This window comes from Rhinoderma darwinii, chromosome 3 (genome assembly GCF_050947455.1).
Source record: "Rhinoderma darwinii isolate aRhiDar2 chromosome 3, aRhiDar2.hap1, whole genome shotgun sequence".
In the NCBI taxonomy this organism is placed as follows: domain Eukaryota; kingdom Metazoa; phylum Chordata; class Amphibia; order Anura; family Rhinodermatidae; genus Rhinoderma; species Rhinoderma darwinii.
Window position 1 is genome coordinate 22,454,951 of NC_134689.1, and position 21,809 is coordinate 22,476,759.

At 44.7% G+C, this 21,809-nt stretch overlaps 1 protein-coding gene across 3 annotated transcripts in view; it reads left to right on the top strand.

Moving 5' to 3' along the window:
- Nucleotides 1–21,809, top strand: part of FAM114A2 (family with sequence similarity 114 member A2) — a 38,735-nt gene that overhangs the window by 10,651 nt on the left and 6,275 nt on the right. For all 3 annotated transcript variants that reach the window (XM_075856114.1, XM_075856116.1, XM_075856115.1), the window contains exons 5-13: nt 802–908; nt 8,687–8,821; nt 9,951–10,109; nt 10,713–10,836; nt 15,314–15,393; nt 17,063–17,164; nt 18,225–18,361; nt 20,015–20,087; nt 20,787–20,840. In XM_075856114.1, coding sequence (XP_075712229.1) covers nt 802–908; nt 8,687–8,821; nt 9,951–10,109; nt 10,713–10,836; nt 15,314–15,393; nt 17,063–17,164; nt 18,225–18,361; nt 20,015–20,087; nt 20,787–20,840 — 971 coding nt within the window. The remainder of the gene's footprint in view (nt 1–801; nt 909–8,686; nt 8,822–9,950; nt 10,110–10,712; nt 10,837–15,313; nt 15,394–17,062; nt 17,165–18,224; nt 18,362–20,014; nt 20,088–20,786; nt 20,841–21,809) is intronic.

Consider the following 21,809-nt stretch of genomic DNA (forward strand, 5'->3'; position numbering starts at 1 on the left):
TCTTTCAGCACCTTGGACAGTGACGGGCGTCGACTAGACTCATCTCTATGATGGCGGCTGCGCGAAAATCACGCAGCCGCGCATCAGACACGGATGACACACGCAGCTGTCAAATGGTGTTTGCGCGCGCAAAACGCCGCGTTGTTTGCGCGCGCAAAAACGCAACGCTCGTGTGAATCCGGCCTCAGGATAAGTCATCAATATCAGATCGGTGGGGGTCCGACTCCCAGCACTCACGCCGATCAGCTGAGTGAAGGGGCCACGGTGAATTGCGACAGCGCCGTACACATCCATAGTGGCTGTGCCTGGGATTGCAGCTTAATCCTATTCACTTGAATCCTATTCACTGCAATCCCAGGCACAGCCGCTCCCAATGTGGCGGGAGTCGGACCCTTACCGATCTGATATTGATAACCTATCCTAAGGACAGGCCAACAATAAAAAATGCCCGGAAAACCTCTTTATTGATGTAAAACCGGAAATTCCCATTAAATATCCACCTCTTGATTCCAAAATGTTACAGAACTGATAAAAAGAAAATGAGCAAAGTCATCGCTAGAATTGTGACCGTTTTCTGCCCTGGACTAATGAAGCGCAATATACAGTACTATATGTCGCTGCGTTATCGTTTCTACTATTTATTGGTGATTTATATTATTGCAGAAGATTGTTCACCTCTCAGGCTATGACTATATCCTACTTGTGAATCTGCGGCGCACACACAGGAATTGTTACTGCTCAGGGTTTTATGTATTTTTCTGTACTGGAGTAAAGTAAGTTCATTGCATTTATCTTTATTAGATGCAGAAGCTGAAGAAATCTGTGAATCCAAAGAGGCCGCGGGCTCATCCCCCATTACTGGCGCACTGGGATTCTTCTCCAGTATCTCTACGGCAGTGCAGAGTACAGTAAGTACAGCCATGTACTCCAATGCAAGAAGGTAACTGGTACTCCACAGCGTTATACACCAAGACCATTTATGTAAACGTCTTAAAGGGGTTGTTTTTTTTTTAGGACAATCCTTTTCCTTATGAACGTTGTAAGTCAGGACCCCTCTCGCTTTGCCAGAGCAGAAGGCTGCTGCAAAGAGGGGCTCTCACTCTGGAGGTCTTAGCACCACTATGTTTAAAGGGTAACTAAACGTTTGACAAATTTCTGACATGTCAGAAGTTTTGATTGGTGGGGGTCCGAGCACTGAGACCCCCACCAATCACTAAAACTAAGTGGCAGAAATGCTTATGTGGTCGCTCCGCCACTTCGTTTCTGTTCGGCTTTTTCCAGAAAGCCGCTGTATCGGAGTCCGGCTTATAGACTTTCTGTTGGGCCCGTACTCCGATACATTGATTTCTGGAAAAAGCCAAACAGAGACGAAGCGGCGGATTGCTCACACGAACACTTCTGCCACTTAGTTTTAGCTATCGGCGGGGGTCTCAGTGCTCGGACCCCACCAATCAAAACTTCTGACATGTCAGAAGTTTGTCAAATGTTTAGTTACCCTTTAATTTTGTCGGCCATTCTACACGCTTCCCCCGGGCAATAGCAGCTAATGCTTTCAGCTGCCTGAGCTACGGTGGATCACTTACAGGTTTGCTTTTAGTAAAAGGCTTTTTTTTTTTTTTATCAGGCAACCTCTTTAACCCCTCCCTGTCGCAGCCAGTTTTTGTTTTTACATTTTTCCTCCTTGCCTTCCAAGAGCCAGAACAAATTTTTTCGTCAAGATAGCCGCATGTGCGCTTGTTTTTGTTTGCGGGAGAACTTGTATTTTTTAAATCTGAGGTTTCTGACCTTTTGAAGGGGTAGTGCAAAAAGTGGTGCTTTCAATCTCTCGGATATAGCGTATAGAAAATAAGCACTAATTCAGACAAAAGTGTCAAAATGTAGAAAACTGTACTAAATAATTTTCCATGTCAATCGACAGAAAACAAAAGCATCACAATTGCCATGTGTGTACAAAAGATTTTTTCACCCATTTAGAAGGTTAGAGTCCTGGAAGTGTCCTGGTTAGAATTCCGTCTTAGTCTTCCCAGTTAGATCCAGGGCTTTCGCCGGTAGCAGAGACAACACGCGTGGAGGGTCGGCGTCTGACAACACCTGTGCGATGTTTCGGGATGCTTGAGAAAGAAGGCGGTCCCCCGAAACGTCGCACAGGTGTTGCAAAAATTTTAGGAGGCTATTGCTACAGACTGACATACCCTCATGACGTTCCTTGAATGGTCGTTTTCTACTCCTGCTATTACTGTACTTCTATCCTTCTTCATTGTTGAATTATTGGAAACTTTTTCTATACCAGTAACAAAACCGTAAAAAAAAAAATCAGCAGGTTTGTATTTCTTGCGACTGTCGTGTCACAGTCGCGGCAGCCTACGGTTCGCAATGCGGCCACATTCACTTTCATTAACTGCGATGCATGCAGGACGGCTCAAGAATATTTGGTCGTTCAACCTGTGTCGCGGCTGAAGTCGCCGTGTAGCCCTAGCCCACTTGACCACTTGCCATGGTCAATAACTTAGATGCCGCATTAGTTATTGACCACGGCATAATTTGGCCGAATGGTTGAACAACCGGGATCGGTGTAACCTATACTACCGACATCCACTACGTAGGCAACGGGTTCAGCTGAGCCCGCTCCATACATCACCCTGCGACAACCTCCGTACATATGTCAGGTCCGTATTTCACACCGAATAACCACCTCTGTAAATTGAAAGCTGAAGGCATGCCTGGAGAGAAGTACACCACACAGATGTCTGAGGTACAGCTTCAATGTCAGCCAGGAGGAACTGCACTTTATTCAGAACAAAGAAACACACACAGAGAAGACACATGCCCCTCCCTATAAGTTTTCCTATACATTCTTCTGCACACTCCTCTTTGCATTCCAGGGGGCGTATCAGTATATTACACAAAGAACTGAAATGTATATACATATGTGTGAGGATAATATTTTTCAGACAATATACATGGTAATGATCCCTGACAGTCCCCCCTAAAAATATTATTCTATCCCTGAGTCTTGCCCAGCAACCTACCACTGACCACTCGAACCAGGCGGGTAGGTGTTTTGGATTTCTTCACCAGCTTGAGACGAGCTACTCCTGATGAGTAACCCCCCTTTGTACCTGGACTTCCAAGGTGTCGGAGTGGTCCTAACTTTCCCTATTCTCCTCTGGATACAGGATGATTGTCTTGATATAATCTACAAACCGCTGCTGGTTGTAATATATATAATTAATCCGGTCTACATTTTTATTAACAGTAATAATTGTCGCACTGTCACTTACTGTCCTAATGGGACTTTACCCCTGCAGATATGACAGGTCATGAGCAGCACAGTGACCTTCACCTCACACCTTCACATAAAACACCTCAGATTGTAATTTGCAGCACCGCGGCATATTTACACACATTATAATTATAAACCTCAGACATTATAAACAATAGGGCCTCAGCTAATAACATAATGCTATCACCAATCTCATGCTATCACCCTCAGGTTTCGGGTCCCATCAGTTCATTGCCAGTCCTGTACACCATCGTCTTCTTCTTCTCCTGTCTTCTGCTCTTCACTGACTGTCACCCTCAGGGTAACCCACACAATTGTGGAGTCAGACTACGTTGGTGTCCAGTGGGGGAGTTATTATTACCCCCTCCTGGTCACTTGCTTATCAAAACACTTGATCCTGCTGACTGATTCACTCAGGTCTTTGGTCTTTACTTTGCTGATGTCCTCAGGACTTGGTTTGGTCCTTCTCATCTGTCAGACACCGTCTCCTTTAGTTTACGTCATCAGGCTGTACATAGCACCTCATGCTGTGAGCCTGGGGTGAGATCCCACGTAGGCGGATTAGTGGAGTTGTATTGTGACTATCAAACCCTCCACATCTGTACTCTTCCTCTGGCAAGTTACTTGTCTGGGCGGCCGCTTAGAATTGTGACACTGCCGTCAGTTCATGATAAACGCGTTGTACTGGCTCAGGCTGCGCCTGCCGCATCTCAGTGATGGAGTTCATCGTGTTAAAAGTCTTTTAGTTGATATTTACTGGCACTTGCTGGGAACCCCCAACTCTTGTCAATTGTTAAAATAAATACTAATCTGGTGATAACATCATCCGCATACACTATAAACGTTGTTCTAAGTACATACAATAATGTCAGGCCCCTAAATGACATCAAAAACCTTTATATAAGGAAAAACTTCTCTGTTACAATGGACAGGGCACCTAGAAGATGTGTAATTATTGGGTACATTTCATTTGCACTTGGTGATACCCTTTCAGCAGGATTTGTACCTTGATCTCAGCTGATTGCCTAGAACATCTCCACCTCACAGAAAGATACACAGATTCCACATGTTTATCTGACAAGCGTCTTAAACCTATTTTTCTTACTCTAATCTGGTTCGTTCTACCTGGGAAGGCCTCTCAAGGTCGGTTCTCTCGTGGGAGGCGAGTATGATAAGGTTGGCACCGGTCTGCCAGGACTGTTCTGTAGGCAAATCAAACAGCTCTAACAGAATTTAGCAGCAACAGCTGTAAAACCTGGGACATACCAATTAGATCTTACCAAATCGATCCTTGCAGTCTTGGGGCATATGTGAGGTCATACACCATCAATGCAAAAGCCATCAAGAGTGCCTTGGGTGGTACCGGTTTACCTTCCTTTATCCGTCCACATTCTGTCAGAATCTGGTTCTCCCGCCTTCCGCTCCCAGTTGGACTCTTCCTGTGGAGAACAAGCTTTTTCATTGTATAAACATTAATTGATCTTAATCAAATAATTAATTTGAAGAAAAACATTAACAAATAGCATCTTTACATCAAACGTTCACACTGGTCAGTAACTAAAACTTACAAATTGATTCTTCTTCTTTATATACATATCTATACATACACATATACAGTGCACAGAATTCTCTGCTGTAAAATTTCCCTTTCACAACAAAAATAAACAAATAAAAATGTTTTCTAATGGGAATATTCCACTTTTGTATCTTTTATCTGACGCATGACTCTAATAGTCCAATGCTAAGGCTGGTCCAGAACTTTACATAAAACTTAACCTCAATATTTAATATTCCCACTAAACTTTTTAAATACAGTTATTAAACAAACTAACCTTGGGACAACGTCTAGAGAACTGCTGACATCTTATCATTGTACAAACACCAGTTCAATACTTGGGATAAGCACTGTTCCCCCCCCCCCCCCCCCCCCCCGTCACTTACACACAAGGTCTGCAGTGGGGAAGATACCGGCCTTGCTTCAGGCCCCCCTGAGAACAGGTCTACACACACGAGCACATTGTCATACACTTCTACCTCCGGTAGTTGTATGTTCTGCAGTCGCTGGGACGGGTAATCTGGCCGGGCTTCACTTTTCACAGGTACCTTTGCTGTTTTACCTATGTCATGCCGTGCGCACATCATGCCGGCTGCTACAAACCTAGTGGTGGCATTATTGTATCCAGGGACAAGCCAATTTACTGACACCTGACCGCACATATCCTTGTTGTCAGGTCTGTCTTCTCTCGCTCTCTCAATTGGCTTACCCGATGATCCAATAAAGTTCCTACTACCAATGGGCCCATAATTGTGGGCGATGCCAAAAGCGTACCTAGAGCCAGTGTAAATGTCGGCCGTCTTACCTTCTGCCAGGTTACAAGCCTCAGCGAGCACCTCCAAATCCGCTCCTTGAGATGAACAAGAAGGTGAGAGTGGTTTCTGGGTAATTTACCTGGTGCCTCGTATCCTGTCTTGTACATACTGTATAATAAAATATCTCTTTATTACAAATTTACATTAGAAACCCATGTCACATATAGATAGAACATCTCAAAGGGGTGGCGTCTTCATCCTCTAAAATAGAACCAAATGTTATACACTTTTCCACACTCATCTGATAATCCAGAATACTTTGAGAATCTCACTTTTATCAGGTTCTGCAAATACTTGCTTAATACAAAAACAAATAAAAATAAAACATTCATAAAAACTTTACATCAAATTAACAATGTCCAGACAATTTTTGTTTTGCCTTCTCCCTCATCTAAATCCATAAAGACTCATGTGAGTGACGTCACCTCTGCCTCCTGTGTAAATTTGCTGGAGGGGGATGGTCTCTTACACAACCATCTACACAAACCTCAAAATGTAGGTTACTCTCATACACATTTAATCTGGATTACTCATTGGGGTCTCTTACACATTTTTAGATCTTCTGAAACCAAATTAATTAACTCAAAACAAACCAAAATTGTACCTGATCAAACCAAAATTCTACCTGATCAGTTCCTTCACCATTCCCCCCTTTGTGGACTCTGCGAAAGTAATGTAGCAGAGTTCAAAACTACATCTCAACATAACACTAGTTTAACCCCCTGTAATGTACAACAGCCTGAAACAAAAATGACTTTTTCCTGACGAAAATACATTTGATCTTTACAATGACATAACTCGTGTGAAATCAAAAACAAAACAATTGTAGTTAGTTATTCAATAAAACAGAAAATATTATCTCTGATAACATTAATTACTGCAAACCAATAAACTGTATATATAAATAGGGAACGGTGGGGGCACATACATTTTCAAACCCCCGTGTCTCACAGTATCTGTAGTTTAATACATCTGAATTAACATCAAAACACATGAAATCTGATCACATCAGAACACATAAATATCGGAACGTTTATAAACAACAGCGCATGCGCAAAAGAGAAGAAATGTATTTCGGTTTGTAGACATTACTGATATATATATATCTCTCAGCAGTGCATATTGAAATCCCTTTGTCCCATCAGCCCTGCAGACTGCACCCAGTCAGCCCCCCTCCTCCTCCCAAACACAGCACACTTCAGGGGGGAGGGAGGGGGGTCACAAACTCATTTCTCACAACTTCTAGTCTCACAATCTTAACACTTTCAATGCCGGCAAAACAACATACGTATCTGCAATCATTCATCACACCATTGTATAGGAATTATCTATGTTCAAAACATCAAACATAATCTGTAACATTGTTCAATCTGTCGGCCACCATCTCTATATTATAATAACGTGTTGTTTCATCAGTGAACTAGACTGGAACTTCTGTAAATAGAAAAAACACTACAAATGACAAAATTGACAAGGCGATTATTTCATACTGATTTGGTTGGGCCGGGCGTGGCCACATCAGGGGCAGGGGGGGGGGGGGCAGCCTCTCCCATTGGAAACACAGTGCGCAGCTGTGAAGGGGGGGTGGTTTCCCACCCACAATGAGGACACACTCAACATGAGTTACGGACGCCATTACCGGGCGTCGGCTGGTCCTGTTTTCTAATACATACAATACCTTTCTTATTCCTAACTTCCTCTTCTGCAAATCCCTCTAAAGCACTTTCCATCAACTTACTACCTTCCAACTTCCCTTTGTTCTCCAGAATACCTTTTGCCCAATCTGCGGCTTGGAGCCGCCCTCCTCTATGGATCCCACACACTACCATCAATTTCTTCATTTTTCGGACTATCCTGGAGATTTGAATATGGACCGTAAACCATCCATTCTAACAGTCTATATTATACACGTAACTTATATAACAATTTTCGATCTGCAACTCTTGGTCTGGCAGGAAATATTATAATTTCACAGTCTCCAACGCTAAGTCTCGCCGAAATAGTATCATCTCTAGTCTGCAATGTATTTATTATTACATCTCGCTAGAATTATTATCATCTTTAGTTACCCAGAGGATGGTTAGTCGGGCGCGACTAAGGTCTCACAGGTTTTTTACCTCACAGCGGAAAATATCACCTCTGTCGCCTGAGATAATCCAGGAAATCAACAAAAGGGTTCTACAGATCGCCACAAGACTGCCCACTAACACAGATAAGACGAAGATTTATAAAATCAATTCGCTTACCGTGTTATTGCCGTCGTATGTCGCCAATTTTACAACCCATGAGATGAAAATACTGTAGTATTACAGTATACTTTGTCAAGAGGATGGATAGAATCATTGTGAAAATGGCAACCTCTAATCCGGAAATATAGTCAGTGGAGCTGTCACTTCCATTTTCCCGCTCTTTTTTTGCCCAAAATGTGCATTACGGTGATAAGTGCTGCTGGGGAGCAGGCAGTGCATGCAGGGTTATGCGTTAGGGGTCCCATTAGACTCAGAGGATCAATGTTCTCTCATAAAACACCTTGAAGCCAGGATTTTCCCTTCCATAACCCTGTCCTGCCACCTCCATCCCGGGTTCTGACCAGCAGCGGGATCATAAACGTATTTATTATGGAGTCGAAATGACTCCCTAATAAAACAATTGTAATGGGAAACCCAAGATTTGGTCTTGGTCAATGAGAACAACTATGGCCGCAAACGACCTGACCCATCGATCTTCTAGAAATCAAAAGTTTTCATGTGGTCTTCCAATTGCAGGACGTGAACAGGTTTATCCGCTCGTGAATACTGGATCACGCCCAAAGGGTAAGAAATGGAGCTGAGAATCTGTCCGGCCTCGTCCTTGCTCGCGGCTTTGTCATGGCAACTGTGAGTACAGACGAGTCCGGACAGATTCTCCGCTCCTCTCTGCCTATTAGTAGCGGCGGGATTTTAACACTGTGTGTGTATATATAAATAAAAATGTTATTCATGTTTGCTGCAAGATAGCTTGTCGCCCAATGTAATGTGGGGTTTTCTTCCGCAGGGGAAGACTGTTCTCACTGGGGGGCTGGACGCCTTGGAGTTTATTGGCAAAAAGACCATGGACGTTATCGCAGAAGGAGACCCAGGCTTCAAAAAGACCAAAGGACTGATGAACCGGAACGCTACATTGTCGCATGTAGGTTAATAAGGCGATTTACTATCATCACTACAATAGGTTTTACTTATTTTTTAAACACAGGAAGTAGTTATGGTGGGTCATAGGTCATAGGTCATAGGAGAGGGTTCAATTTTTTTTTTTTCCTGCAAAAAACTTTATTTAAAAACACATCAGTGAAACTTATGCAAATGTAAACCAACACATTTGCATATGTCGCCCGTAGAGTACAAAGTAAAAACAAAAATATTACCGTCACGTTTACGCCTTATTAGGAGGACACCGTAGCGTAAAGGACTGCCTATTCTGTCCTAAAAAAAACGGTAACCAACAGAAATGAGTCCATTGTTTGCTCTTTTGACCTCCGTTTGACTCATTAAAGTGAATGGATTTGCCGGCGAATACGTTGACATAACATGTTTGGCTATTTAAACCTATCCAAAAACACAATGTGAATCCAGCCATATCTGTTTCCACTGTCATTCTTCTTCCTACATATTTGACACTTTATATACGGTGTGCCTGTTTGAACAATTTTCTATACTCGCCTTCTACTTTAGTTACATCATATCTTATAGTCCATTCTCATTCATTGGCTGCGTTTGCAGGTAATGACTGCCCTAACATCTACCAGCAACTCCCTGCTGATTCAGTGTCCTGGCAGATCATACTCTGATGATTTACGCTACGAGGCAAGTAGTGTCTATACCAAGTAGTGTCCATACTAAGAACAGTGCAGTCAAAAAAGCAGCCATATCTCTTGGAGCGTGCCATTTAGGAGAGTATGTTCTCTACAGACACTGAACCAGAAGGGGCTGATGGAAATGTGAGGTCAGAGCGGACATTCTGAATGCATCTTATATAATTCATGATGTAAATCAGGGCTACTAGACGATACTATAAGGTTCATGCTGCTATTCTGTCCCACCCCCATGCTTTATACTGCCGCTGTATATGTCCGGAGTGGCTGCTGTGTATCTCAACAAGGTCAACAGGAACTCAATGGATTGGATACTTATTTCCATTAAAGCAATGACTACAAACTACTAAATCCCTGATGGGATAAAAGATGAAGTATCTGCCACCCATATACTCAGGGAAGTGAACCACGACAGAATCCTGATATTACGGTGATATTTTTTTTCCACAGGTATTACGAGAAGCGAAGGAAAGAGAGGAACAGCGCGTCAGCAGCGAGGTCACCACCGAGACGGAGCGCCGAGCACACTATGGACTGTTATTTGATGAGTATCAGGGTCTGGCTCACCTTGAGGCATTAGAGATGCTGTCTAAAGAGAGCGACGGAAAGGTAGTTGTAATGCAAGACTGTCAGTGTTCTTGATTCATCTATCTGTACTCTACACGTCACATAATGTACACAGATCATCTGTCATCTACCAGTTACCAGTGGCAATAATATAACTACCGAAGCTAGCCGTACACCGAAAATAGCTGACCTCTGAATGTTTCATCTGCGGACAATTTGCCTGCCCATTACACAGTAGATCCTGCTGAAGTAAAAAATCCAGAATTGATCTAAAGTATATGGCCGACATTAGTGTCCCCATATTTGTGATTCCATTAATTCTGTGTTGACTCAAAAAATCACTGATTTCCTGGGACACAAAAGTATGATAGATGAGGGTCCCACCTCTGCGACCTGCACCTATCCCTATAACAGTGAGGCCACCGGCCGCTGCATCTAGGTGGGGAATCAGTAGAGAAGTGGGCGCGCATCTGCACGGCTCTTGGCCTTCAGCTCTGTTGGAGTTCCGGAAACAGCCAAGCAATCATTTCCCAGAGGTGGAACCCGTATCTATAAGAAATTTATGGTATATCCTGTGCGTGATCGGAATAAGCCCCCCCCCCCCCTTGTTTTTTTTTATCTCTGTTTATTTTATTTTCCCCTCAGGTGAAGTCCATTATTGGGGCACTATCAGGAGAAGAGCTGGCAGATCTTAAACAGGAGCTGGAGTCCTTGAAGGAAGTGTTCTCAATGGAAGAGTTTGATGATGATGATGAAGAGGTGGAGAAAGGTACCAGTACATCTTTATAATCTTCTAGATCAGGGGTGCACAACCTTGTGTGGTTCGACAGCCACATTGTCAGAATCTACCACTCTCAGAGGCTGCAAATAAAACTTGAAGAAGTATCCCCATGTTAGACATGAATGGCGTAGTGACTGAATATATGCCATAAATGTCTGATAGGTGGAGGTTCTACTTCTATTACTCCCAACTATCGGTAGAATTGGAGTCTCCTGTTCTCCTTTTTGGCACTCCAGAGAGAAGGGGATGGTGTGGTCATGCATTCCACCCACACAGTGCCCCAGTGTAGTGCGAGCCACACGCAGTGCCCCCCCCCCAGTGTAGTGTGAGCCACACACAGTGCCCCCCAGTGTAGTGTGAGCCACACGCAGTGCCCCCCCGGTGTAGTGTGGGCCATGCACAGTGCCCCTCCGGTGTAGTGTGGGCCACGCACAGTGCCCCCGGTGTAGTGTTGGCCACGCACAGTGCCCCCCGGTGTAGTGTTGGCCACGCGCAGTGCCCCCCGGTGTAGTGTTGGCCACGCACAGTGCTCCCCGGTGTAGTGTTGGCCACGCGCAGTGCCCCCGGTGTAGTGTGAGCCACGCGCAGTGCCCCCCGGTGTAGTGTGAGCCACGCGCAGTGCCCCCCGGTGTAGTGTGAGCCACGCGCAGTGCCCCCGGTGTAGTGTGAGCCACGCGCAGTGCCCCCCGGTGTAGTGTGAGCCATGTGCAGTGTGCCCCCGTGTGTAGTGTGAGCCACGTGCAGTGACCCCCGATGTAGTGTCAGACATACAGTGGCCCCCATTAGTACTTAACTGTCTCTGCTCCTGTGTTTTCTCTTTTCTGTCACATGGAAGATACATGTGAGCAGTCACCTGAGGGCGCTCCAACCATTGGGACACGGTCAGTTTGTTTGGGGGGCGCACATAAGTGCCGCATGTTGTGCACCCCTGCTCTAGATGCTGTCGTTCCTCTTATTTTCGTCCCATTCAAGCAGCTTTTCAGGCATGTATCTACACTCGCTGCTGCTAGTGTGACACCTGCAGTTTTAAAGGAAAAATCCAACCAAAATGATCTTCTGGTAAGACATATATATATGAGAAGATCGCATTGGTGAAGTCTGAGCTTTTGAAGCCGCCATTGATTTCCAAAATGAAAGAACTAAAACCACTTTGGTATTGCCCATAGAAACCGTTACAATGATATAAGTACACATTGATCATTGATCGGAGTGGCCTGAGCTTATAATGTTGTCTTGGGACCTCTCCTATTGGGAGAACTGGGAGCCCCCTAACCACAATTTGCAGATGCAAAGTGGCCACCAGCTCATGGGCTTCAATAAAGAGGTGGCCACACTGCTTGCTCTGCTCTTTCCGTAACTCCCATAGACTTCAATGGACAGAGTCAGATACACATGCAGCTTCCTCTCCATTGAAGCCGATGCAACCAGTGGTCCCTATTCTCCCGATAGATGGAAGACCCGCCTTTCTTGCATTTGTGGCATATTCGGTCTATATAAAATAGTTGCTTTTAGATGGTAATACCTCTTTAAAAGCTTCTGATATACTAAATGGTAAAATTCGGCCCATAAGCAATGATATTTTTTTTGTTTTTTTTAATCTTGACAGGAGAAAAAATATATATTTTTTACTAAAAAACAAATAAAATCACATTTGAGATGAGATTGAATATCTGTTGTGCTGAGTTAGGGCCATGTTTACTCTCCTAAGTTCTCTTCATACATCGCAGAGCTGTAGGAAATCTGTTCTGCAGGTACCAGCAGGAATGACCTTGCGGCTGCATGGGGGGGATCAGACATACTCGGCCCTGTTGTGGGATTTATCAGGCAGCATAACACGGTGATCCGGCAGTGTGAGGCTTCTGTAGTTTGGAGTTAATATTAGATCAAAGCAGGCATCGGCACAGTTGGATTTAGTCAGGCCTTGCTTTTATTTTCCTCATCGTCCACCTCTTACATGACCCTCAGCGTGTAAGAAATTCTACTGATTTAGAGGTTTATTTAGCATCAGATTTTAGTCTTATCAAGGAAAAATATGATTCGTTATATCTGTATTTACACACACACACACACACACACACACACACACACACACACACGCACACACGCTTTCCTACTGAAATAAAAAATTAAGCAACATTGCAAATGAATCTACAGCTCCTGTGCAGACCTATGTGTCTCCATGGTGACAGACTACGAACACACCCTGTGTAGTCTGATCTTAAAGTTAGTAAGAAGCATGGGGCAGATGTGAGGGAGTCCGGGTACAAGATCAGACTACATAGGGTTTGTTTGTAGTCTGTTATAATGTAGACACAAAGGTCCCCATAGTACTGTATAGACATAAAACAATAGTCTTGATAAAAAATTAATTATCTGCAACGTTGCTTAATTTTTTATTTTAGATACAATGGGGGAACAAAAAAAATTTGATTGCGAAGGTGAATATAGCCTTTAATATTTTCTGATGATATCCCAGAGCACTTTGTCTAAACCAGATCACGTGTCATCAGTGTAATGATCAAATGAAGCTACTGCGTGCCCATCACATGACCCTGTAACGATCCCAGCACCTGTGTGTCCATCACATGACCTTGTAACAATCCCAGCACCTGTGTGTCCATCACATGACCCTGTAACGATCCCAGCACCTGTGTGTCCATCAGATGACCCTGTAACAATCCCAGCACCCGTGTCCATCACGTGACCTTGTAACGATCCCAGCACCTGTGTGTCCATCACGTGACCTTGTAACGATCCCAGCACCTGTGTGTCCATCACGTGACCTTGTAACGATCCCAGCACCTGTGTGTCCATCACGTGACCTTGTAACGATCCCAGCACCTGTGTGTCCATCACATGACCCTGTAACGATCCCAGCACCTGTGTGTCCATCAGATGACCCTGTAACAATCCCAGCACCTGTGTCCATCACGTGACCCTGTAACGAACTCAGCACCCGTGTGTCCATCACATGACCTTGTAACAATCCCAGCACCTGTGTGTCCATCACAGGAGCCTGTAACAATCCCAGCACCTGTGTGTCCATCACATGACCCTGTAACGATCCCAGTACCTGTTTGTCCATCAGATGACCCTGTAACAATCCCAGCACCTGTGTGTCCATCACATGACCTTGTAACTATCCCAGCACCTGTGTGTCCATCACGTGACCTTGTAACTATCCCAGCACCTGTGTCCATCACGTGACCTTGTAACTATCCCAGCACCTGTGTGTCCATCACATGACCTTGTAACTATCCCAGCACCTGTGTGTCCATCACATGACCCTGTAACGATCCCAGTACCTGTTTGTCCATCAGATGACCCTGTAACAATCCCAGCACCTGTGTGTCCATCACATGACCTTGTAACTATCCCAGCACCTGTGTGTCCATCACATGACCCTGTAACGATCCCAGTACCTGTTTGTCCATCAGATGACCCTGTAACAATCCCAGCACCTGTGTCCATCACGTGACCTTGTAACTATCCCAGCACCTGTGTGTCCATCACATGACCCTGTAAGGATCCCAGCACCCGTGCGTCCATAACATGACCCTGTAACGATCCCAGCACCCGTGTGTCCATCACATGATCCTGTAATGATCCCAGCACCCGTGTGTCCATCACATGACCTTGTAACGATCCCGACACCCGTGTGTCCATCACATGAGCCTGTAACGATCCCAGCACCTGTGTCCATCAAATGAGCCTGTAACGATCCCAGCACCTGTGTCCATCACATGACCCTGTAACGTTCCCAGCACCTGTGTGTCCATCACATGTTCATGGACAGAATTTTATCCATTGGAAGTAAACCATGAATGTTCCTCTTGAATAACAACAAGCAGAGATCTTGAAAACCGTGAGGAATTAATACGGACGGTATATTGGAAGACTGTATTACTTTTACTTATACAAAAATAACATTAATTTGCTGAACGTGGACTACCCCTTAAATAAAGCCGGCGTGGCGCATGTACAGGTGGTGTCCTCATGAGACAACCCATTTAAGCTGATATTGGGCTTGTCTTCCCACATATGAGTGCTGTGTACACGAGGCTCGGGAAAGCTGAAGCCGTTATGAACCATTTTTGCTTCCACTCAGGAGATTTGGGCCGTCACAGTGGAGTCCTGTGCGGCCGCAAACACTGCGGGACATTAGGAGTTCTGTTCCATAAAGAATATGTACACCTGTGTAGTGAGTGTCACGGATCATATGTGTTCTGAAGTGTCGGCACTGGACCTGAATTCACCTGTGTAGTGAGTGTCACGGATCATACGTGTTCTGAAGTGTCGGCACTGGACCTGAATTCACCTGTGTAGTGAGTGTCACGGATCACATGTGTTCTGAAGTGTCGGCACTGGACCTGAATTCACCTGTGTAGTGAGTGTCACGGATCATATGTGTTCTGAAGTGTCGACACTGGACCTGAATTCACCTGTGACGCTTCTTTTTCCGCAGCGGATGATGAGTTTGTTCAGGAAATATCCGCTCTGTTTAAGGAGTTACACATCTCTGTGAGGCCTGAGAAACTGACAAATGTGAGTATATCTGCAGTCGGATCCCGCCTTAGAGCCCCCACAATGTCTGCTGATGGGGGAAACCAAGATCGGGTATGTTGGATTTCGACATGCCCCCCATCTTTGTTCCCCAGCGAGATAGGGGTTCTTTTACACGACCTGATATGGCCCGTGAAAATGAGCGCCAAGGTTGCCAACCTGATTTTTTATTTTTTTTTAAAAATCACGGACAGTAAACCTTTTTTTCCGGACAATTTGGAAAACCGCATTGAATCATAAAGATTATAAGTAATATAGGTCTACAGCTTGGAATAGTGATATGAACACGTTCGCAGCGTGGACTGTGACCTCTAAACTAATGACAATTACAATCCCAATAAATAAACTCATTCAACTTGGTAAAAAAAAAAAAAATTGATGCCTCTGTGATTTTTTTTTTTGGACACGGGAAAAATTACCTATATTTATATGGATCGTCCAGGAACTTACGGACGGTTGGCAACCCTGATGAGCGCCGATTGACGAGACAGCTCGTTGATCGGCGCTCATTTGCTCTTTTCGCAAAGAGTTATTATCAGTAAAAAGCCAGGAAACCTTGTAAACGGTTTAGGGCTAGTCCACGGAAACCGCGCCAAAACTGATTGATTTCAATGGGAGGCGGAGGCGTTTTTTTCCCAGAAAAAAAGCGACAGGAAAAAAGCGACATGCTTTTTCTTCGCGCTGTTCCGCCTTTAACCTCCCTTTGAAATCAATGGGAGGCAGAGAAAGCGTTTTTTTGCCCTCGACGCTCAATGGCCACTGCCGAAAAACGCAGTAAAAAAAATGGCGCAAAGAAAGTGCAGGCAGGGCAAAAATCTTTTGTGCCAGATTTTTCTGCTTGCAAAAAACTTAGTGTGAACTAGGCCTTCCTGCGTTACTTGTTCTGATCCCGACTTTCATCCTTTATTGTAGACAGAGCTTGCACTTCCCAGAATGTGTTGTAGCCCAGAGTTGCATTCACATTCCTGCAGGCGTCAGAGCTGAAATCTCTGAGCACCCCATCACTGTCTCCACAGAGCTTGTTCTGGTGATTTGCATTCTAAGGCTGGATTCACACGAGCATGTTCGGTCTGTAAAGGACAGAACGTATTTCGGCGGCAAGTCCCGGACCGAACACCCTGCAGGGAGCCGGGCTCCTAGCATCATAGTTATGTACGATGCTAGGAGTCCCTGCCTCGCTGCAGGACAACTGTCCCGTACTGTAATCATGTTTTCAGTACGGGACAGTAGTTCCACGGAGAGGCAGGGACTCCTAGCGTCGTACATAACAATGATGATGCTAGGAGCTCGGCTCCCTGCAGTGTGTCCGGTTCGGGACTTGTGGCCGAAATACGTTCCGTCCTTTACGGACCGAACATGCTCGTGTGAATCCAGCTTTAGGCTCCTACGCAGAGTTGAGCAGAGCTGTAGTATGGCAGCAATTCCATACATGAACACTATGTGGCAGTGTTCCTTGATTTCCTTTCTCTCCAGTTACTGTTACACCATTCGTCTATTTATCTTATATTGGATCAGAACCGCACTGGGATTCTTTTGCCGCCTCCGTGATGTTAATCTCTTTCCAGAGGGACTGTCCAGGCTGTTAGCCCAGTTTCCTCAGGTAACCCCTCCTGTAATTGCTTTCACTCACTGACATCTTTTGGCATTTCAGGCACGAAAAGCCGCTTATAACTGGATGATTAGAGTGGAGGAGGAGGAGAAAGTGACGGGAGAGGAGGATGAGACTGATCCACAGGGGAAATCCACTGTAGAGGTAAAAGTGAATGTAATTGGATGTAGTTATAGCTGCGGTGTCTGACTAGACAAGGAAAACTAAGACTACAACGTCCTCCGATAAACTCTTCAGAAAAAGCTGAACCACCACATTCACAAGTGTTTCTAGAATTGTTCCTATCGAAAACTGCATTCCGGCAAACGCTACACTTTCCCCTACTGGAGTCCATGGGAGTAAAACGGTAAAGTCCTGTAGGGTCAGACATGCTTTTCAGCCCTAAATCGATGATTTTACCATAAATCTGGCCATTCGGATCAGTGAATGTTATTTCTATGTGATAAGCGGCTACCAACACACCTCTGCTTATCTTGAAGGAGACAAAAAGAATCAGACGAGTTGAAATCCAACCTCTCCAATATGTTATTTTTATCGACATCAGATGTTGGCGTCCTTCACAGTAGACCTGAGAGCCACCAACAAAAATCTCTGGTCAACCTTCGCCTGCGGGTGATCATTTCTATGCATTTAAAGCTCTTTGAGACTTTCTAAAGCATCATCCAAGCCAAAACTTAAAACGTGACTGTGCTCCAAAGTCCCTATGTGTAGTAACTGTGCACAGTCTTTCTTTCGTCCTCCTACATACAGTTTCTGGGGCAGGAAGTAGCTGTCTGACCGCTATCATTGTCGCCATATTTACTGTTATGGGGCTATTATGTGTCACCCGGTCATCCGCCGTCCTCTCTCGGCTCTGATGGTAAGACATCGACCTCTCCAATTGCAGTGCAGAGATTCTTCATTCATTCTGTGGCTGTAAAGTGTAAAATATGACCTGGTGTCAATGGTCACCCCCACACCAGTGTTGTATTACGCGATGTCCTTTCAGATTAATGATTGACCATGTAATATATGTTTAGGTCTAGTCTGCTATAGCTGGTCGAGCGGTGGACCCCTTCTATGATGTCCGAAAGACCTAATATACACACTCCCTTTTATAGTGATGTCACCGAGGGAGGAATTTCTACTTGGGATTCAATATTTGATTTTTTAACAATTGATTTGATATTTGGAAAAACACTTTGTCTTCTTCTTTTTTTGTCAGGACATCCATGAGTTTGCCATTCGGAGCCTCGCTGAGCTGACCGCCTGTGCCATAGAAGTCTTCCACAAAACGGCCGCTTTAATTCTGCACGGTGACGCACGATTGCCGGCAGTGTCACGGGGCAAAGCACTTTCACAGTAAGTATTGAATCTGTTTATGGATCAGTCATGGCTTATGTCAGCCTAGAATCTACAGTTACCACAGTCATGCCCTAAAGCAATAGAATCTAGAGTGCAAATATACACTACATGGACAGAAGTATTGGGACACCCCTCTTAATCATTGAATTCAGGTGTTTCATTCAGTCCCATTGCCACAGGTGTATAATATCCAGCACCTCGCCATGCAGTCGCCAGTACTAACCTTTGTGACAGAATGGGTCGTTCTAAGAAGCTCATTGAATTTCAGAGTGATCCTGTAATAGGACGCCACCGGTGTAACAAGTCAGTTCCTGAAATTTCTTCCCTCCTAGATATTCCACCATCAACTGTGAGTGATATTATTGTAAAGTGGAAGCGTTTAGGAACCTCAGTCACGAAGTACAGACCACGTATAATTACAGAGGGGGGTCACCGAGTGCTGAGGTACATAGTTCATCAAAGTCGCCAACGCTCTACCGACTCAATAACTGCAGAGCACAAACCTCCTCTGGCATTAACACCCGCACCAAACTGCACCCCGGTACCTTCATGACATGGGCTTCCATGGCCAAGCAGCTGCATGCCAGCCTTACATCACCAAGCACAATGCCAAGCGTCAGATGGAGAGGTGTAAAGCCGCCGGCACTGGACTCTGGAGCAGTGGAAACGTGTTCTGTGGAGTGTTGGATCACGCTTCCCTATCTGGCGGTCTGATGGACGGGTCTGGGTCTGGTGAATGCCAGGAGAACGTTACCAGCCTGACTGTATTGTGCCCACTGTAATGTTCGGTGGAGTAGGGGTAATTATATTGGTTGTTTTTCAGGGATTGGTCTAGGCCCCTTAGTTCCAGTGAAGGGAAATCTTAATTCTTCAGCATACCAAGACATTTTGGACAATTGTTGCTTCCAACATTGTGGGAACAGTTTGGGGTTTGGCTTTTTTCTGTTCCAGCGTGACTGTCCCCAGTGCACAAGGTCCATAAAGACATGGTGGGGGGAGTTTGGTGCGGAAGAACTTGACTGGCCGCACAGAGCCCTGACCTCAACCCCATCCAACACCTTTGGGATGAACTAGAACGGAGATTGTGAGCCCGGCCCTCTCCCCCAACATCAGTGTCTGACCTCACAAATGATATTCTGGATGAATGGGCAAAAATTCCCACAAACACTCCAAAATCTTGTAGAAAGTCTCCCCAGAAGAGTGGAAGCTGCAACTCCATATTAATGTCTGTGGATTTAGAATGGGAAGTCATAAAATCTCCTGTAGGTTGTATATGTAGGTGTCCCAATACTCTTGTCTATGTCGTGTAGATAAATAACGTGTAGCGCATGATTAGAACTGTACAGTAAAATTCCTTTAATCTGGTCCAGAGCTGCCTAGTAATATGGAAAGCTTTTATTGCATCTGTAGTAGAACCGCAGGCAAAATGAAGCATCACACGGTGCCCTTTGAAATCCATGAGCTATTCATGTACGTGATATGTCCCCCAGAACGAGACCCACACTTTATAGCCGATACCTGCTCTTATTGATAGAAAAGTAGTCCCGTCCTGGAAACCCCCCTACCCTGCGCACACCCTTTTACCTCCCCCTATAAAGGAATTTGAAAAAGAAGACAACCCCTTTAAGCTTTTAACGTTCTCCTCACCAGAATGACTGTTGCACTGTGCAAAGAGCTATCGCAGCTCTCAAAGAGGATGACTACTCTCCTGACCACCGCTGGGGTAAGTAAAGTGCAGCCTGCCATGACACTTGGGTACCCACATACAGGCACTCAGGCCTATATAATACATATCTCTGCACTATAGACCAGTCACTCATTTTGTCTATTTGCTCCAGTCTCATCTTACGATAAACTATTCACTTCAAGTATTTGACATGATATAGACTGACCACTAGGTGGCAGACTCTAGTTTTTTATGTTTTTTTTTTTTTTTAGTTTGTTAGCGATTTAAAAGGAGAAAGAAGTGATTAAAAGAATGGAGGCCTTTCAGAATTTGTTCTCAATTTTTCTGAAATGTTTTATTTTTCACTTAGGGTTTTAGGAAAAAAAAAATTTGGTTGTTAGCAGCAGGTTCACGAGAAGTTTACTTCTATCAGTCCATAGTCCTAGATCCGTGGCAGACAGGAGCTTGCGTCATAGGGATCAGTAGTCTCTCTGACCATCATGCTTTGCAGGTGGAATAAAAAGCAGTTTATTAGAGAATCATCGATCAAAAAAGTACAAAGGAGATCAGCAGTGATGGCGGATTCCAGTCACAAGTAACGATACGCAACAATCTTATTGGTTTCCCTGCTTTGATTTTCCCTCTACACTAGTTTTATATACTGTATAACTGTACATTGTGATTTTTCATTGTGATCACCACTTTTCTATGGGAGTTGTTTATGGACGGTCCGCCAATATTTTATGCTCTTTCCAGGCATCTGAAAAATCAGACGTCCTGAATCCTTTAATCACAGGAGTATTTCTAGAGGTGAGTCTATTCCTATCAATAAAAAATATAAACACTACGTTAGTAGTATATTCAGTGGTGTACCTACCGTAGAGGACGGGTATATGACTGCGATGTGACCCGTTCTGGAAGAGGGTGTAACATGACCGCCTTCTCTGCTTGCTGTCATTGTGGCTTCCTGGAGTGACCACAAGGGGGAGCTCACTAAATACACATTTTTATAGATGCCGTTGGGAGCAATTTATTACCACTGGCGTTTCATACGTCAGTCTTAATAGTACGAAAAGCTGGAGTAAAGTGCGACACATTTATCAAGAGACGAAAGCTTCTCAATAAATATGTCCCATATTTCGGCCGGTTTGTGCACCACAATTGTGGCGCAACGACCGCGGCCATGCGCCATCCATTTCCAAAAAGATACGCTCCCTTTACTGCTCCCCTTCTTCCCTCTGGGTTCTTCATCACTCCAGCGTGGCTCATACAAGGTCCTGATGCAGCGTCATGGCCTTATATGTGACGCAGCGCTCCACATCATCATTGCTGCGTTGCATACAATGTACTAACACTGCTCTGCGTCAGTACCTTGTATGAGCTGCGCTGAAATGGTGAGGGGACCTGGAGGGGAGAAGAGGAGCAGTAAGGTGAGTGTATTTTTTTTATTCATTTTTTACTTAATTTTTTTTGTTCAACTTTTCAATGGAGGGCACTGAGGTGGGGACTAGTCTGATGGGGGGGGGGCAGGGTACGAGGCTAGGAGCTGGCGTCGAAATTTACTACTTGTCGGGTCGTGGTGTCCACACCCCTTTGTCTAAGTCACGCCCATTGACACAAAGGTGGCGCAAAACAGCCAAAAGTCGCAATTTGCACCCCCAAATTGCGAGTCTTGGGCCTTTTTGCGACTTTTCTAGGGCAGAAAACTGGCGTAGAATAGTTGCTGGATTGCCCCTATTGAGTTCACTACTAGCTGTCAAAATACATATGCAGTTAGCT